Genomic DNA, 20,672 nt, shown 5'->3' with positions numbered 1-20,672 from the left:
ATAGCCAATCAGCAGTTGGCTAATGTGAATTTGGAGCTCAAGAAAGATTTAAAAGGCAAAGACAGATTTATATAAAAGAAATAAATAAAATAGTATCTTGGCACAACATGTTAATTTGTGTTATTTATATATATAAAATCTATATTAACTCAATTTTTCTCCTTGAAAAATAAAAATAAATGTATGATAATGCTTAAAATATTTTAACTGTGTCTAAAAACATACAGTAAGGTTTTTTTTATATGAAGTAATTTTTATTATATAGTAAGGATCTCCAGGGACATAAAATAATAGTTAAGTAATAAACAGTGGTTTTATTTAAAGCATGTCATTTTGCTTGTCTTTAAAAATACTTGTACTTGTCTCTATTCATTCTTTAATGAAAGTTCTGGTTTTGCTTATCATAATATTATCCAAGTGTGAACAATTATATGTAAAAGGCTATTTCAAAAGAAAACACAAATGGTAGGTAAACAAAGTCAACTGTGAGTAGGAATATATTTATAGTGTCCCTTATTAGAACTAGGTGTTCAAAAAGAAGTACTTGAATAAACATATATCTGTGTAAAGAGGCATGAAATTGAAAATTCAGAGGCTGAAGTAGACAGCTGTCATTATGAATCCTGCTACCCCTTTCATTATTGCAAAGCACATAGAGTATTTGTATTAGTGTCAATTAATCAGCATTATCGTTATAATTTGATTAGCTGGTTACTGAGTTAGCAAATGTTAAGAGGGGCAATCTCTCCAAAGTTTAAAATAAACTCCCCTGTAGTTGGAGAAGCAAATATAATTGTTTAAAGATCATGGATTTTAGACTCTGTGACCCAGCTTTCTTCTTTCTCAATGGAGATATTCATACATAACACAAAGTGCTGCAATAAGAAGTAAATAAGATATCCTTGTAAAATGCTTACCAGAGAACCTAGCTTAAGAAAGCATTTCATGAACCATGGCTGGTAGTAGCTAGTGACATCAGTTGTTATGGCATTTTACAGGAGTTAAAATTATTATGTTTGAACCCAAGGAAAAGGAAACAGCATCCTGTTTCTGTATAAAATATATATCCCTTCCACACTATTCCCGCTACCACTGAATGAAGATTAATTCAGATCATCACTTTTTCTTTGCCAAGGCTACTTCAGTTGTTCCCCCAACTGGTCTTCCTGCTGTTACCTCAATCTATCTTTCTTACTGTTGTCCTATGAAATGCAGCTCTGGGCTTATCACTCCATACTTAAACAAGAACACATTAAACAACAGAAAACAATACAAATAAGCAAACAAGCCAACCACAACAAATTCTTCAATGGTTCTAAAGAAAGATACCAGCAACTGGTATCTGGTAGTAGACAACATCTATACCACCATGTTCCCTTATTAAAACCTGGCTGACCTGGCCTTACTTCAATAAACATTCATGCTGTGTCTGACTTTATTCTCGTCCTCCCAACCCAATCCCCTCACCCCACAGTATATATGAACTGATGTCTGGTGAGAAAGGTTAGGAGAGAGAGGATTGGGTTTATAGCTTTATAGAAGAACTTGGTTCTTAGTGCTTTTCTCTCTCTACCTAAGTGAGGAGGCAGAATTCATAAAAACAGGAGAAGCCAGAAAAAAGGAGAAACCTTCATATTGTTCCTCAACTAGCTGTTGAATTAAAAACCTAAAGCCTAACGCAAGCAGTATGATGAGAACGTTCTTAAGAGAACTTGACAGTTATATGTCTTGGTGGTATACAGAACTAAAGACGCAGTAATGCCTGTTTTCTCTTCTGGAGTTTTCTAAAGCTGGGGTGGGTTGAGGGAGAACGGTCAGGGGTTTGCTGCAGGTTGAGACCAGGACTGTGATGTACCACAGCTCTTACAGGGCACAGAAGAGGATCCCATAGAGGATCCATAGAGGATCCCAGGGTTCTCCATGGAGGAGCACTGAGGATGAATGAAGGCAGGCATCTTGCTACCCGGACAGCAGCTGGCCAAGGGTGGTGAGGTCAAAAAACGAAAAAGAGAGTTGGAAGCACAGATCAACAGACCTGGCCACCCTTCTCTTAGCAGACCACGAAAAGCTGTTCAATACCAAGAAAACTATACACACACCATCTCCAAGGTATCTCAGCAGCAGACATGCCTTCCACAACCCACATCTGCATAGGTACTAAGTTGAAGTTGAAAAAGCAAAAGAGTAATCTGCAGCCTTCCTCACTTCTGGTCTCCAGAGTTGAGATTCTTGTCTAATGACAGAAGGGGAAAAAGTGAGATGTAAAATTAAAGTTTCCAGCAGGACTGAATCTTAGTAACTGAAAGGATCAGAAAGCAATGAAATCTACTCAAGGTATTATTATGAGATGGAAAATAGAGATTTAATAGAGTATAATGAAAAGCAGAGTGGAGAACATTAAAATTGGCTTATGCATTATACTTTACTAGGACAAAACTTCTCAAAGTTTTTACTTTGAGGTTTACAAGATTGGGGTGAATTTGGGGTAAGGCTTATGGTAAGACTTCTGACTAGGCATTGTATTAAGAGTTAGCTTTCTCTGACCAATCCCATCAGATTCGTGGAGAAGGAAAGAATTTGGATGCTAATTTAAAGCCAGAGGAGGAAGAGTAACAAGTATCCTTTGCAGTTCTGGGGAAGGCTAAAGTAAAGGTCAGGGGTCTGTGAATATTGTGTTAGGAACAAGGAGAAAAGTGAGGTAGTGTAGGTACCCTAGCCAAAGTAAGCATCAGTCTACTTCAAAGAAGTCACATTCTCTTCCATGGCATGCTTTTGGAATGTGTTTGCATCTGAATAACTTGTTTTTTTCCCAATGCAAAAAATATGTGTGTTTGTGTGTTCATATGAATATGTTTTAATAGTAGCTGATGACCTTCCATGAAAAAAGTTTTGGATTATTAATTTTCTTGTTATACTACAGCATTGATTATTTGAGAAGACCCTAACTAAAACTCATGAATTTTAATGGGTATAATACCACTTAACATAAAAGGAACTTTATCCCATGTACAGATCAGATTATAGTTAACATAAGAGCAAATGTTTGGTGTCTAAAGTTTTTCTTGTTTAGTGATAAAGAAAATTATTTTTTAACATTTTGAAATCTTAAGAGAATCTGATAACATAAGAATTGAAATAAAACTTAACTTATATCAAATATTCTCATATTATCTCTACAGGAAGAGAAGTTCAGATTGTTCCTTAACATAGCTGCTTTCTACTAAAGTCCTGCAATAAAACATAGCAGTTGCCTCCAACTGCCCTCACTTCCTCTCACTCTTCATCCAATGGTGAAAGGAGAATGTCTAACTTGCTTTGAAAACTGACATCCTAAATCTCTAAAACTCCTATTCCCACATTCAAATCTATTCCTGGATATTCTTCTTTCTTTAATTCCATTACACTTTTTAATTTTATCTATTATAATCACTTTTCCATGTTATAGTTATTCCTCAGATGTCATTTCAAAGGGTAACAAATGTTATGTTACTTTTACTGTCCCCATGGCTCTAACACCAACGTATTTCCAGCTCAAAGAAACAGACACTCACAGTGCAGTTTTTCGTAGACAAGGTAGAATAGAAATGAATGTTATTAACCTCTGTAGAACACAGTATGTCTCAGCTTTCACACTGGTAGTTCCTCCTGTGAAACTCAACTGGCCTTTCGGAAACCCACCAGGTCTTCTGACAAACCCATGTGCAGACCAGATGTATCTGTCTCTCGACGCTACAATATAAATCTATATTTTCCTTACAGACTAAGATCATCTATTGTGATAATGCGCTTTCATGAATACAATTTAATTTTATTAAGTGCAACTGCTTTATATCTAGCTTCACAGGCATACTGTGTCTTTCAGGCTAAAGAACATATAAAAATTCTCATAAGAGGAGATTAATCCTATTACGAGATGATCTTCTATTCCTATTAATTACATAATTAGAAGGCCCATAACAACAGAAACTATGAAATATTTTGTGGAATGTTGACTCAAAAATTTAAATAGTTAATGAAAGTGGCCTTTACTATAATTTTATTGGTTCTCTCTTCAACCTCAGAGACAAAATTTCTAAAATCACTTGAACATCTGATAAAGTTATCATTGACATTCCTATATGGGAATCTGTATGCATTCTGCAGGGCTAAAAAGGACTTAATTGGGATGTCTGAGATAAAGTTGAGCTCATGTAAGCACCACTTATTTCGTCTATTTTTCCTTGCTTGACCAACTGAGTTGACATTAGCAGGAGAACAAAGGGACTTACAAAGTGCTTCAATAATACAGGGTATCTTGAATAATTTTAAAGGCATTTTCATTAAGTAGCCTTGGTCCACAAGTGTCTGTTTCAATACCCTTTGCAGGTTTTTTTGTTCTTTTTCTCTTGATGGGGACCATCCTGTGACAAAATTATGGCACATACTAATCAAAGCAAAACTACAGCTCACTTTTTCAAATCATATCAAGCAATAAAAAAGCTACAATAAGCTCTCTCAAGAAAACGGAGCTAAAAATTAAAAGAATCAAATCTCAACTTTTGGTTGAGGATCAGTACAAATAAATTTTAAAACAACAAAGTGTGTGACAAATATCACTAGTTAGTCTTATTTTGCTTTAACACGATAATAGCTGTTTTCGATATTTACTTAACCTTTGTCTCCTCTGTATTGTTTCCTGACTTACCTGCAGTTGGAGTGGGCCTAAGCCTGGTGTTGCTGCGGCAGCAGCTGCCATGGTAGTTGGGATCAGCTGAACAGGGTAAGGGTCACCTAAGTAAGAGAATAATAGAGGCGTCAGCACCTTTTATCTACTCTCCACCTGCAAATTAAACTCACGCATTCACTCTTTCCAAAAGCCTTCTATTGTGTGCCTTGCTGAGGCCTAATGAAAAGCTCTATTGTGCAGCCTTTTACTAACACTCTTTTCACAATTCTGGCTGAGAGAGGAATGTGAATAAAAGGCACAAGCAATTAAGGCGGAAACCTCATCCTTTTTTCATGATGTATTTATGAAAATGGGGGAAAAAGTGCGCATTGATCAGAGGGCTGCACGCACTCACACACACACACACACACACACACACACACAATCTTGATATGAGCACAGCAACTTCTCAGCAAATTTACAATCTTATTATAAACAGAACTCAACTAAACTTAGTTTTATATTAACAAATTAACCTCTAAAGATTTAAGCAAAGTTGCTTATCTTTTAAATTTAAGCTACGATATTGTCTTGATTCAAGTAATATCATGTGGACAAAATCATAGTAAATTTTTTTTCTGTTTTTTAAGTTATGTAAAATACTGTCACCTTTACTATTCCTGAGATAAATGTTTACAAAAGTATATTATAAATAAAACAGAAAATAGATGGCTTCCCCCAATGCATTTTATCTAAAAAAATAAAATTAATCGTGAAGTTTTATTATTATATGATCTATAAAAACACAGACACACACAAACGTATTAATATATATATGTGCATACAAATTATTCTACATATTTTTGATGCAAATCAAGAGTTTAATTTTAATAAGGAGATACAGAAGACATTTTGCATAAAGCTCAATGATATGCTAACAAACATAATTAGTAATGTACATTATTTGTCATGTGAAATATGACCGCACCAAATAATTGAAAATAATAACTATAAGAACAATTTAATAATATATAAAATATTTTTCAGAAATCCAATTTAGGAAAAACTTGTTGAAATTTACATGCATGAAAATATAACTTAAAATAACTCAAAAATATACTCATTCAAAAATATTTATTGAGTACCTGCTGGGTGTTAAGCACTGCTCTTGGTACTAGAAACAGAACTTTGAAAAGACTAAGCTGCAGATGTAGATTTCCTGGGAATTTAAGGAAGCTTAAGCTTTGGCTTCTGGGAAGGGACCCTAGTAGTGTGTTTACTGTATATTTTTATATTTGTCATATATTTTTATATTTGTCAGTTTTCTCAAGTTTATACTTTATTGTGATCTCTTGTTATAAATGAATATTCACTTTTGTATCTAAGCGTATGTGTATAAAATTTTTGTATTTTTATTCTAAAGAATGTCTCCCAAATTGTATGTTTCAGGCTTCAAAATACCTGGATCTACCTCTGTGGATCTGGCTTTCCCAGAACTTATAGGGTAGTGGGAGAAAAAGATAATTAAATGATTACTATAAAATATATTGACAGTTAAAACAGGGACGTACATACGGCTATGGACTATACTGCGAGTGCCCCAAACCTAGTCAAGAGGTTAAAGACTGCCTCCGGCAAAAAGTCATGTTTAAGCTGAAATGTGAATTAAGTGAAAGCTAGCCAGGCAAAGAAGGGAAGGAGGAGAGTTCCAGGTGGGGAAAAGATATTCATGAAGATTTAGAGTCACATGGAAGTATTATGTCATAGCCCATTGCAGAAGTACAGAGTGCAGGGAGGGAAGAGGGAGTCAGGTGCCAGATTACATATGTTTTTATAAACAACATTAAAGAATATAAACTTTATCCTATAAGATAAAGGAAACCACGAATGTGGAAAACAGACTGGTTGAGTAAGATCCCTTGGGCTGCAGGTTGGAAGCTGCAATCAACTAGTAAATAGATACAGAAATCTGTATAATAGTGAATAATGGTCTGGACTTCGGGTGGTGACATTAGGATGGAGAATGGAGGGGGATTCAAGTGATATTTAAGGGGTGTAATTGGTAAAACTTAATGACTGTTACAAACGAGAGTAAGAGGAGACTCAAGGATCATTTCCAGCTTTTTCGCTTCAACAACTGATTGAAGAGTGGTACTGTTTACTGGGTTTGTAACTATGGATGAAAAAAAGCTGAATTTGTATTCATGCAAACCAGCTAAAATAGCAAAATGGTATGCCTATTGGAACTCACAATTTAAACTATGTAATTCATTTGTATTCCTCATTTAATGAACATAATCTTAAAATTAACTAAAGCAAAAGTGTACAAGTTGTGGTGCTCTTCAGTGAAAAATCCACTTTATATAATATACTTTCCCTGTTGTAAATTAATTTAGACATCAATTACATGTCTAAAATCTACCATGTGAACAGAACTTTCTTGGGTGCTGTGGGAGACAAAAATAATAAAACAAAACAAAACTTGGTCTCTACTTCATTGCTACCTTTTCTAATTAAGTGCTTATTTGAGTAGTACTGACCATCGGGGAGCGCTACAGGAGCTAAGAGAGAACAAATTCCAGGCAGGTGAAGAGTGAGCCTGACCTTGAAGATTTGCAGGTGAGAGGAGAGGAGAGATGTTCCAGTTAGGGTGAAATGAATCAAAGCATGAGTATAACATGCTAAAGCAATGAAGAGAAAACTGGTTTAACTGATAGGCGATAGAACAAAGTAGAGGGAAAAGAGATTGATGGCAGGAAGTTGAGAAATTTTTCATACTCCAGTCTTGAAGAAATGTGTACATGAAAAGGCAAGGGACAAGGAATGAAGTGTTAACAAGCATCATTAAAGAGGTTAAGTAGTAGGAGGTCTTAAAGATGACCTGGATGTTGATCCTAGAGACAGAACTCCTCCTAAATTGGATTGATGGCAAAACACCTGCAAAGATGTTTTGGGCACTTTTGCATTACTGGCATCTAATTGTTAATAACAAATTATGTGGACATTTAAAACTCATTAGTTAAAATCTAGATTATTCCATAAAATTTTTAAACATTCATGCATTAGAATATTATTATTTTTCATTTCCTAAATTCATGAATGTATAATAATGAGAGTAGCATGGTTATCTTTCCTTTGGATATGCACATATATGTGAACAGCTATTATGTTACACTCATGCCACAGTGTCTACGTGGAAATGTGTGTATATATATATAGGTATACAGGCATACCCAGAGATACTTCGAGTTCAGTTCCAAGCGTCACAATAATGTGAGTATCACAATAAAGCAAGTCACATGAATTTTTCTGTGAAATAATTTTTATAGTTATTTGTAGACTTTACTATATTCTATTAAGTGTGTAATGGCATTATGTCTGAATAAACAATGTAAATAACCTAAATTTAAAAATACTTTATTGCTAAAAACTATAATCATCTGAGCCTTCAGCACAATCTTTTTGCTGATGGAGGGTCTTGCCTCAGTGATGGTGGCTGTTGAGTGATCAGAGTGGTGGTGGCTGAAGGCTGAGGTGGCTGCGGCAATTTCTCAAAATAAGATAACAACGAAGTTGGCCTCATTGGTTGACTCTTCCTTTCACAAAGAATTTTTCTGTACATGCGATGCTGTGTGATAGAATTGTACCCACAGTAGAACTTCTTTCGAAACTGGAGTCAATCCTCGCAAACCCTACCACTGCTTTATCAACTAAGTTTATGTAACATTCTAAATCGTTTGTTGTCACGTCAACAACGTTCACAGCATCTTCCCCAGGACTAGATCCCACCTCAAAAAATCATTTTCTTTTGCTCATCCATAAGAAGAAATTCCTCATCCATTCAAGTTTTATCATGAGATTGCAGGAATTTGGTCACATCTACAGGCTCCACTTCTAATTCTGGTTCTCCTGCTATTTCCACCAAATCTGTAATTACTTCCTCCACTAAAGTCTTGAGCTGCTCAAAGTCATCCATGAGGGTTAAAATCAACTTCTTCCCAACTCCTATTAGTGTTGGTATTTTGACCTCCTTCCATGAATCATGAATGTTCATTATAGTATTTATAATGGTGAATCCTTTCCAGAAGATTTTCAATTTACTTTGCCCAGATCCAGCAGAGGAATAACCATCTTTGGCAGTGATAACCTATGAAATGTATTTCTTAAATAGTAAGACTTGAAAGTCAAAATTACTCCTTGGATCCATGGGCTGCGGAATGGATGTTGTGTCTACGGGCATGAAAACAGCATTAATTTCCTTGTACATCTCCATCAGAGTTCTTGGGTGACTGGATGCATTGTCAATGAGCAGTAATATTTTGAAAGAAATATTTTTTTCTGAGCAGTAGGTCTCAACAGTGGGCTTAAAACAGTCAGTAAACTATGCTGTAAATAGATGTACTGTCATCCAGGCTTTGTTCCATTTATAGAACACAGGCAGAGTAGATTTAGCATAATTCTTGAAAGCCTTAGGATTTTCAAAATGGTCAATGAGCATTTTCTTCAGCTTAAATTCACCAGCTTCATTAGCCCCTAACAAGAGAGTTAGCCTGTTCTTTGAAGTCAGGCACTAACTTCTCTCTAGCTATGAAAGTCCTAGATGTCATCTTCTTCCAATAGAAGGCTGTTTCGACTATGTTGAAACTCTGCTGTTGCGTGTAGCCACCTTTGCATTGATGATCCTAGCCAAATTTTCTAGATAACTTGCTGCTTCACCTTGCACTATTATGTTATGGTGACAGCCTCTTTTCCTTAAACTTCATGAACTAACCTCCGCTAACTTCAAACTTTTCTTACACAGCTTCCTCACCTTTCTTAGCCTTCATAGAATTGAACATAGGGCCTTGCTCTGGATTGGGCTTTGGCTTAAGGGAATGTTGTGGCTGGTTTGTTCTTTTACCCAGAGCACTTACGCTTTCTCCATATCGGTAATAAGGCCATTTTACTTTCTTATCATTCATGTGTTCACTGAAGTGGCACTTTTAATTTTCTTCAAGAACTTTTCCTTTGCATTCACCCTTGGCTGTTTGGTGCAAGAGGCTTAGCTTTCAGGCTATCTCAGTTTTTGACACACTTTTCTCGCTAAGCTTAATTATTTCTAGCTTTTGATTGAAAATGACAGATGTGTGACTCTTCCTTGAACACTTGGAGGCCATTGTAGGGTTATTCACTGGCCTAATTTAATACCTTCAATATTGTTGTGTCTCAGGGAATAGGGAGGCCAAAGAAGACAGACAGAGAGATGGGAGAACAGCCAGTCAGTAGAATAGTCAAAACATACACATTTATGGCTTGAATTTGCCATCTTACATGGGTGTGGTTCATGGCGCCCCCAAACAATTACAATTGTAATATAAATATCATTGATCATAGGTCACCATAACAGATAATAATGGAGAAGTTTGAAATATTTCAAGAATTATCAAAATGTGACACAGAGACATCAAGTGAGCATGTTATCAGAAAAAAGGCAATAGTAGACTTGCTCAATGAAGGGCTGCCACGAACCTTCAATTTGTAGAACATGCAATATCTGTGAAATGCAGTAAAGTGGAGCACAATAAAACAAGGTGTGCCTGTATATGAAAAGTTTATACAAGCTAAATAATTTTATATATGTGTTAGAGGTGGACTTCTGAGAGCCCCCCACAAACTGATATGTTGAAGCCTTCCCCCCTAGTACTTCAGAATTGACTGTATTTAGAGATAGAGTCTCTAAAGAGGTAATTAAGGTAACATGAAGTCATATGTGTGGCTTAATCAAATATGACTGGAATCAAATATTCCTTATAAGCAGAAGCGATTAGGACACAAACAATACAGACTCTGAGATGACCAGGTGAGGACACAGAGAGAAGGTGGCCATCTACAGGCCAGAAACAGGGGCCTCAGAAGAAACAACCCTGCTGACACCTTGATCTCAGACATCTAGCTTCCAGAACTGTGAGAAAATAAATTTCTGTTTCTAAGCCACCCATAACAAACTCATATGTTTGCCACATACAGCCATATATCAATGTATTTGGTGTTAAGTGAATTGTGGAAGACTGGTAGCAAGAATTTAAAAGATTACTATGGATATTATATATCTTTAATCATATATAGTTTCCAACCTATAAATATATTAATATAATCATAAATAAGATGTCAACTAATTTAAAAAAGTTTGTGTTTGAGGCACTGCATTATTGCAACCATCTCCATTCAACACACAAACACGTGTAACTTAAAACATGTCTACCTTATTACCAATTTTTCAGGCTCAGATCATCAAGAACAAGTTGGGTTGATATATGTCCCAAATTACAAAGTAAATACAACTAAAACAACTGAAAATTTCCAATACAGCAATTTAACTCAATTTAAAAAAATAAAATTTTATTACATGAATGTTTCACTGTTCTACAATGGACACAAAGTCTATAAAACATCACAAACAAGGTCAGGGGTTACTCGTGATGGCAAAGGAGAAATTCAGAAGCTGCAGGAAAAAAAAGAGCTTTTATTCAACTAAATGCTGTCATCTATTTGTACCATCCCTCAATTAACTGTACTAAAGAAATATTACAACAGGTTTGTTTTGTAAATAGCTCATGAGGTACTTACTTAGTAAAAATCAGATAATGGAAAATTCTGACTTTTAAAGTTCAACCATGTGTAAGTTATTCAAATTGACTTTCAACTAGTTAAAAGTAATTTACTCTTTCCTAGGTTTTAACCATTTGAGCAATTTTTCCCTAAGGCTTTCCAAAATTAATTTGCTTCTTATTTCAAGGCCAACCATGGAAAATTCCAGCACAAAATTAAAATTTTTCAAAAACTTAAAAAGTATACTGAGGCATCTCAGTCAATTGTCTTCAGAGTACAACCTAGCTTATAGTATCTTATTGACACAAATGATGTATCTAAAATAACCCTTCTGAAAGTGTGTTAATTGCATCAGCATTATAGTTATGAATATTTAGATATTAATTACCTTCAGTAATAGTATGAAGGATTCATTTCTATGCTACATAACACAGACTAATAAAAACAATTTTTTCAACAGGCTTATTTAGGCTGAGGAAGACTATGAAAAGCAGATGTGGCTTTAACCAAAGTCAACATTACATAGACTTTCATCCACTGAATTAATACAAAAGTTCTAGAAAGTTTTATGGCATTATCTTCACTGAAATGTGGAGATTCCTTCTTTTGTTTCCCTTTCACGGTTTTTGTTTGTTTTTGTTTTGCCTCCTTGACAAATATCAGATTGCCTTCTCTAGGTGCTGGGAAATATAAAAATTAAAACCAAAAAAAAAACCTACACACACATACACACACTCACACCACCACTCCCACACACAATCCCTGCCCCAGAGAAGTTCTTAATCAAGTAAAGGGATCACTATGCCAACCAATCAAAATATACAATAAGTAAAGTAGAAGAGTGTAGAAGGTATTTTGGAACCTCAAAGAAAGAACTTAACCTGAAAAGCAACTAGATAGTTAAAGAAGATATATTTGTTAAGGTATCTCTTCAAACAGGGGCCCCCAACCTATGGTGAGTTGTATAATTATTTCATTATATATTATAATGTAATAATAATAGAAATAAAGTGCACAATAAATGTAATGTCCTTGAATCATCCTAAAACCATGCCCCCACCTCCGTCTGTGGAAAAATTGTCTTTCGTGAAAATGGTCCCTGGTGCCAAAAAGGTTGGGGACCACTATAAAAGTTGGCCACTTTCACTACCAAATTATACTTCAGGACCATTTCACCACCTACTTTCCATATATTCTTCATGTTAGAGAGTCATACAGTTAAGCATCTATCATTTAGTGCAAGGAGGACTGATCTTATTAATCATCCTCTCAGATAGGTACCGAAAACTCCCTGCTCTTACCACTCTTATTTCCGGGTAAAGGAGGTTTTGTAGGAGTCGAAGGCAAAATGAAGTTAACAAGGACACTGTGGATGGAACTTTGGAAGGAAATTGTGTTCTTTCATTTCGTGTTGCTTTTTTGCATGTCATGGGCTGAAAAAGGACTTGTGGGGATGCCTTTTGCTTGGGAGGAGCCCCCTGCTATTCATAGGGCAGTGCTAACAATAACCACTGTCCTGTATTGGCCCTACATCCAGGGATACTTTTATTACCCCCAGTGTTTCTGATGTACAAAATGAATGGTGAGCTATTGCAGCTAAAGAAGCAAGTACAACTTGTATCATGCAGAGCCTTGTGTTTTATTTTGAAGGCAATGTCAAGCCACTGAAAGGTTTTAAGCAGGAAAGTGACATAGTCTGATTTGTGTTTCAGATAGATCAATTTTCTGACAAGGGGTAGATCGACTGCAAGAAGGAGAGGCTAGAGACAAACACATGTTAAAAACTATTGCAGTCAATCCATGGGAAATGATAATGACCTGAACTAATCAGGTGGGAAGGAGAGGAGGGAATATCTTTGGGAGACAGACTTAATAACCAATTTGATGGAATAAAAGAGATATAGGAAAAATGTGAAAAAAAAATCATAGTTTGAGCTTTTATTTTGGCATGGTTTAAGAAAGAAATATCATTTTCCCAAAATAGTTATTTAATTATTCCAATATCCTTTTTGAATAATTTGTTATTCTTCCACTGATCTGAAATATGGGTAGCTAATATTTGTTGACTTTCAGTATTCTGTTAAAAATATTTTATATGTACATATACACATACATGTATATGAAATCTCATTTAATCTTTATAAACATACAGTAGGATAGATATTATTCCCATCCTACAAAGTTAAAAAAAAGTATCAAGGATGATCCCACAGTTAATAAGTACTAGAGTCATTACTATTTTAACGAGAAAAAATTAAGTTTTAGAAAACATTTACTACTAAAGCATTATGCAAATGTATACTTCAATTTTCATACTATATTGACTTAATGTTCATTCCATTAACATATATCAGACTCTTACTATGATGTGGAGAACACAAAGAAATAAAAGAGTTAACCCTTGCCTTCATGACACAGTTATGAAGACAAAACATATATGGAAAGTGAAATGAATCACAACTATATGATTAGAGTTAAATGAATAATAAAGGCAGCAATTACCAGAGAAAGGAAGAATTTTTACAAGCTGGAATCATTGGGGAAAAAAATCAGTGGAAGCCTGGGTTTGAGTTAGGACTTGAATAAAAAATAAGAACTAGAAAAAATGAGAGAAGCCTATGAGTCACAATGCCTGGTGTAAAGTAGCTGCCTAATAATGTTTGTTGAATGAATAAATTAATGAGCCTAACAGTAAGAAGTACTCCAGGATCAAAGAAGTGAGTGAACAAAACGTCTTCCTGAGCTAGTCTGCAGGTGAACCTATTTCATATAGTAGCAAGAAATATTTATATGTTTGATTAGAGGCTATTGAGGACTTCAAATACCAAGGGAAGAAATTTGTACATAATTGTCTTTAACTACATGCACAATTATCTCTAATGCTAAAAAACAAAAACCCCTGTAAAATCACCACCTACTTTCTCTCATCATCTAAATTGTTAGAAACTAGTCTATCACTCAGTGATAATCTCAAATCCTTCTCCTACACTTTAGTTCTCATTACATATACTTTTTTAGAAAAGCTTTATAAATTTACTAATGACCTCTGACTTGCCAAATTTTAATGAACATATTTCTGCAACAGCTAATTCTGTTAATGATTTCCCCCTTCTTTAACTACACATATATTCCCTTGGCTTTCTTAAAACATGCTCTCCTTGCTCTCCTCATACCTTGCTCATGCTGACTTTATTATTTCTATAATAGGCTGTTCTACCCTCCTTCACTCATCCCTTAAATATTGGTATTCCTTGGGGTCTAATGCTTGGCGCTTGGTTTTTCTCATTCTGTTCACTTTATCTGAATGATCTTATCTAACCTTATGGTTCTCATTCTGTTCACTTCATCTGAATGATCTTATCCAATCTTATGGTGCAACAGCTATATAAAAACTAATATATTCCAAATCAGTGACTCCAGCTTAGACCTCTCCCACTGTTTTTTTAGATCAATCCTCCCTAGCTGTTCCATAGGAAGCTCAATCTTCACATGCGCAAAACTTAATTCATCATCTGTCTTCTAAGATCTGCTTCTACTCCTGGTATTTCAATTATCAGTTATGATACCCAGTCACCTGGACTGTAAATATCAAAGTATCCTTCATTTCTCCCTCCCCTTCACCCTCCACGGCCAATGAGTCACTAAGATCTGTTCCTTTTGACTCTCAGGTTTACATTTCTTTCTATGAGAAGAGTCTCTCTATCAGTCTTCCAGGCTCTAGTCCTCTGCTAAAGAAATTAATTCTCTATTCAGTTTCTTGTGGCACTTATTACAGGTTCTCAATAAATATTAATTCCTCTATTTAAAAAGTAAAATAAATATTTACTGATTAAATACTATGTGTTGGGGCTGAAAAATACAATAGTGAACAAGAAAAGTATGCCTTGACATGGATGGATGGATGGATGGATGGGTGGGTGAGTGGATGGATGGAAGCCATTATGATCTCAATCTGGGTTTCAGCCTTTCAGTGGTTTTTCACTTCTTCCAGCATGTAATGTCTATAGGTATTTCCTTGTATTGGTCTCTTAAGTCCTCACACTATGACTCACTCATAATTTATTACCTTATAGATTACTATTAACACCAAATTCTTTATAGGTCCATGTACACCCTATTGTATCTCTTGCTTTCCAGTCTTCATCCAGGCTATTTTATCTACCTGGATTGTTCTTTCTGTATCCCTCCATCCCTACCACTTCTTCAATTGCTCAGTTGCCTTTATCCTTTAGTATTTAAGTTAGAGACCTCCTCACACTAAGATTCCTTCACTGATACTTCTACACTCTTGGATTTAAATTAATTCCCTTTCCAGAGACTTCTCTTAAAATATTACCCATATCTCTATCATATTACAACTGCTTATATTCTTGTCTTGTCCATTTGGGCTGCTACAACCAAATATCATAAACTGGGTAGCTTATAAACAACAAACATTTATTTCTCACATTTCTGGAGGCTGGGAAGTCCACAATCAAGGCACCAGCAGATTCTGTGTTTCATGAACACTTGTTTCTTGATTCATAGATGGTGCCTTCTTGCTTGGAAGGGGCAGGCAGCTCTCGGGGGCTTCTTTTATAAGGACTTTGCCCTTATGACCTAATCACCTCCTAATACCATAACCTTGATGGTTAGGATTTCAACATATGAATTTTGGGGGGACATAATCATTCAGACCATATCAATCCCATTTTCCTCAATTAGATTATGAGCATTCTAAAGGCAGGGACTATGTGTTACTCATCTTTACATCTTCAGTCCCTAGCATAATGCCTGACACTCTTAAGGCTTAATATATTTATTGACTGAATAAATGAAGGAAGAATTCATTTAATTAAGAAATTAACAAATATCAAATACAGGAGATAGCTTTTGGCATATCAAAAACTTAAGGTTTAGGCCGGGCGCGGTGGCTCACGCCGGTAATCCTAGCTCTCCGGGAGGCCGAGGCGGGAGGATTGTTTGAGCTCAGGAGTTTGAGACCAGCCTGAGCAAGAGCGAGACCCCGTCTCTACTAAAATTAGAAAGAAATTAATTGGACAACTAAAAATATGTAGAAAAAATTAGCCGGGCATGGTGGCGCATGCCTTTAGTCCCAGCTACTCGAGAGGCTGAGGCAGAAGGATCGCTTGAGCCCAGGAGTTTGAGGTTGCTGTGAGTTAGGATGACGCCACGGCACTCTAGCCCGGGCAACACAGTGAGACTCTGTCTCAAAAAAAAAAAAAAAAAAAACTTAAGGTTTAGCAGAAGAAACAGATTATAAGCAAATTACTATACAGATAAGTAACAAATTAGTTTTTTGTGTAGGGTTTAATTCAAATAAACACAGTGTTCAGTTACAAATAATAAAAGGACAGAAAATGAAGGGGGACAGAGAGGCCTACAGTTTGGGGATTTGAGGAAATTAGTACACAGAGAAGGTAAAGAATAATCTATCCAAGTTGAAATTTGCTTCCTTATGCAGTAAGCTCAGCTATGCTTTCTCCCTCATGGTGAGTAAATTTATAACCATTCTCCTTTCTAAACTGTCTTGAGGAACCAAGAACAATTGATTTAGTATACACATGTTAAGATAAAGGGGTTTCTAAATGTAGAAAATCTGTAAAGCCTTTTTAGATTTGCTAGAATAGTATAATATGACTAACATTTAAAACTTCATGAAAAATGCTAATATTTTGTATTAACTTTCCTAGAATGTTAAGTACTGAATATAAATATTTCATATGAATTTTATCTGAGAAATTAAAATTAATAAATTAGCTCTTGTTTGACTATATAGCTATTTTAAAATAATATATTATGAGGTAATTGTTAGTTCTTAACTCTTTGTCACAGGCCAACTTTTTTTCAATAAGAGATTTTAAAAATAAAGTATATTTTTATGATTTTTTAATGTGGCATAGCAAATGCAAACTTTATCATAATTTAATAGTTACCTAGTTGGCTAGTTTAGAAAAAGATTAATTTATGAACTCTTTTAAGAAACACCTCTTAGAATGGGAAGACATTTCTGCATATAAAAGATACAGCATTCTTCTTCATCTCTTTGCCCATAAATTGGAGAATTCTATTATCGATGAAAATTCCTCGATTAATTATCTAAGAAATCTGAGTATCCATGAAAGGGTGACAATTAATCAAAAAAGCCTCCTTTTCCTTCTGTATTCCAGCCTTAGTAGTAAGGCATCATTTAAACTACTGCACAATAACTCATTTTAAGCTGCTTAGAGAATCATTAATTAAGGAACTACTTACTACACCAGATCTATTGATATATTAGAATACTGTGTCTACATTTTGCCTCTGTGTCTTATGAGGAAATGAATGGTATAGAGAAAATGCATCCAAAATGATTCAAGTATTAAAAAGCAGGAATTTGGAACATTCTTATAAGCTACAGTAAACCAAATCAAATGCAATTTCTCTTTCATTTCCTACTTTTAATATTAAGACTTAGCAAGCATTTAATTTTTTGACACCCTTTTTCTAGCCATTCCACTTTTCTCTCAATCAGGGCTTCTGACAGACATCTTACCTCCTGGAGTGTATCCAGACTCTGTAGTCTGCAGGTGAGAACAGGAAGCTTCCTAAACCACTGTAACAGTCAGCCTATGGGATATACATTTGGAATGACTTGACCTAGAGGTTTCCATTAAAACGATAAATTTGAAACCTTTGGAAATTAAGAAATGTTGTGAAATTTTCCCTCCTTTCCCAAAATGAAAAACAAAATACATAATACAAATGTCTTGAATGATCAGAAGTATAGTTACCTAAAATAAACTCCTGAAATCTTTTTCATTATGACATACATTCTAAATTTTCAAAATGAGAGTATATATTTAATAAATAATGTTATATTACACTTATACAATGATTTTACTTCTTTAGAAATGCATATACTCATCTCATTTAAATTTTGCAATCTCCTTATGAAATAGGTAGGGCAGACATTACTGTGGCTGCCCGAAAGGCAAAAAAGCTAAGGCACAGAGAGGAAAATGATTTGTCTAAGGACACAGAATAATATGGAATGGGACTGAGACTACTAAGGTATTCTGACCCCTTGTTTAATATTTTTTCTGACAGAATTTATTAACATCACAAATTAATAGTTTCAGATTTCAAGTATGATCATTGTTTATCCATGGCTAACTTGGACCAAATCTGAATGTTTTAAATCCTTCATTAACCAACTCAGAGAGCAGTAGAGTTTAGAGGCAATCTGTCAGGTGAAAAATGTTCAGAAAGGAACAAATAAACTAAAGTAAAAGATCATATACTGGGAAAGGAACTGGTTACATGAGGAATTCAGTGGAGGCAAATATGTGCATGCAAAAATATTCATTGTTGCATTGTTTGGAACTATAAATGTTGTAGACAAACTTAAGTGTTCATTGGTGGGGAACCCAAATAAAATATGATATATCCAGCTTAAGGAAATATGATATGGGATAATTTATGTCTGAAAGTATGGAAGAAGAAAGATGTCCATGACACATTTTTTATATTTGTAAGTAATTTATAGTCCATATAGCATATATCCTTACGTAGATTTATATTATATAGTACATATCATATATGTACATAGTATATGTATCATATGCCTATTATAATATACAAATATGCTCTCATCCCATATATTACATATCTATAACTAGATATATGACAGCTGTATATAATAGGTACATATTTATATCTATGTTTACTTCTGGAAAAATATGCACCAAATTAACAGTAGTTACCTCTGGGAAGTGGGATTATAGGAGTGTGAGTGTATGAGTGTAGGCAGATGATTTTTAGCTTCTGTTTTCTGTACTTATCCACCATTTGAGGTTTGTGCATTCAGCACGTGCTGCCTTTAATACATTAGAAAAAATGAGAAGAGGATTATGAGCTGACTATATGAGGTGTGTTGGAAAGTACACAGCCATGTAATATGAAAAGTAGAGACATTTATTGCAGAAGATACAAGATACAAAAACACTGTATATAACACGACGCCTCAGTCCCCTTCAAAGTAGGCACCTTGGGACCTCACACAGTTCTCCCAGTGTCTCTTAATCTAATCCACACACATTCAACATTCTCAGGTGTTCTGTTTGTTGCAGCAGAACGGGGATCACTTTCAATAGATTCTCGACCATCTTTGAAGGATTTGTGCCACACTTTCATTTGAGCTGCGCTTATTGCATTGTCCCTGAAAGCCTTCTGAGTCATCCGAATAGTTTCTGCAGAGGAATGTTCAAGCTTAACGCAATATCTGATGCAGATTCATTGCTCTACTTGCTCATTTTGAATGCAACGGCCACACAGTACACTCAATGGCATCTAGTGTCCCACTGACTAGTACAGTGAAGCCGTCATTGTTCACGCATGCGCATTACAGTCCACGCGCCCTGGCTGCTGGGTTACACCCATGTCGCGCAAACATTCTCGTTATATTAACAATGGATGGATACTTCGTGGACAGACCTCATATAAATAGGTTTGAGAAAAGTTCAAATATATTCTTTGAAAATAGAGCAAAATAAATTAATAGGGAAATAGTACTGTTTAAAAGGTTGTTGTAGTTCTTTCTCCCCTGCCTTTTCCCTTTCCATTGGCTGGAATGAGGATTTGGTAGCTGGATAAAATATCTAAGATTATGAGGCGTAAGCCACAATTTATGGAGGGCAGTGTAATAAGAGAGCAAGCCTAGGTCTTGATATCATGGAGTTGCCACATAAGCAGTGCTTGGACTATTATGTGAGTGAAAAATATTCTCTTACCATGTTTAAGCTAGTATTATTTTGGACTTTTACAGCAGCTAAACCTGTAACAAAATTAATGCAGTATCCTATTCCACATGATATTGTATTCCAAGATCATGACTTTTTCTGTTCTCATGGAAAATATGTATCTATTGTAGAGTCTGAAGCAAAATGTTATCCTAGCCTGTTTTACTAAATATTTTTCTGCTTCCATAGTTTCCAATCAATCTTACGACAAAAATTTGCCTTCTAATAGAGCTTTCTACAGTGCAAGAGCATGCTTATGGGAGGTTGCCATTGTCCAGTATTGTGAACAGATACATTTATTCAAATAAAATAATATATTGCTCTTCTGCGTTTATACTTCAGTTTGACGAGTTTAGCCTGAGTCAACCACTAAGATGAGATTCCATTCTTGTTGTGGCAACAAAAATATAAACCCAGAAATCTAAGAGTTAGGCTCGACTATGGCAAATTCATATGGTGAGACCACATTCTGAGGCCTCTTGGCTGATAGCACAGAGGTTCTAGTCACTCTTTCCATTTGATAGACGAACACTGTGAGGAGGAGAACCACGTCAAAAAGAGAATACTGAGCTGAATTGGCTTTAGGTTTAAACTGAATGACATTCTTATGTTATTAATTGTTAAAAAGCAAACAGGGTGGATTAAAAAATTAGCTATAG

The 20,672-nt window shown here is 35.2% G+C and overlaps 1 protein-coding gene across 5 annotated transcripts in view; it reads right to left on the bottom strand.

Moving 5' to 3' along the window:
- SOX5 (SRY (sex determining region Y)-box 5) overlaps nt 1–20,672 on the bottom strand; it is an 894,001-nt gene that overhangs the window by 145,112 nt on the left and 728,217 nt on the right. For all 5 annotated transcript variants that reach the window (XM_012641046.1, XM_012641047.1, XM_012641045.1 and 2 more), the window contains one exon: nt 4,685–4,770. In XM_012641046.1, the coding sequence (XP_012496500.1) occupies nt 4,685–4,770 (86 nt within the window). The remainder of the gene's footprint in view (nt 1–4,684; nt 4,771–20,672) is intronic.

This window comes from Propithecus coquereli, unplaced genomic scaffold, assembly GCF_000956105.1.
Source record: "Propithecus coquereli isolate 6110/MARCELLA unplaced genomic scaffold, Pcoq_1.0 Scaffold16, whole genome shotgun sequence".
Classification (NCBI taxonomy): domain Eukaryota; kingdom Metazoa; phylum Chordata; class Mammalia; order Primates; family Indriidae; genus Propithecus; species Propithecus coquereli.
The sequence above is the reverse complement of the archived record's forward strand: the minus strand, read 5'-3'. Positions and strand labels throughout refer to the sequence as shown.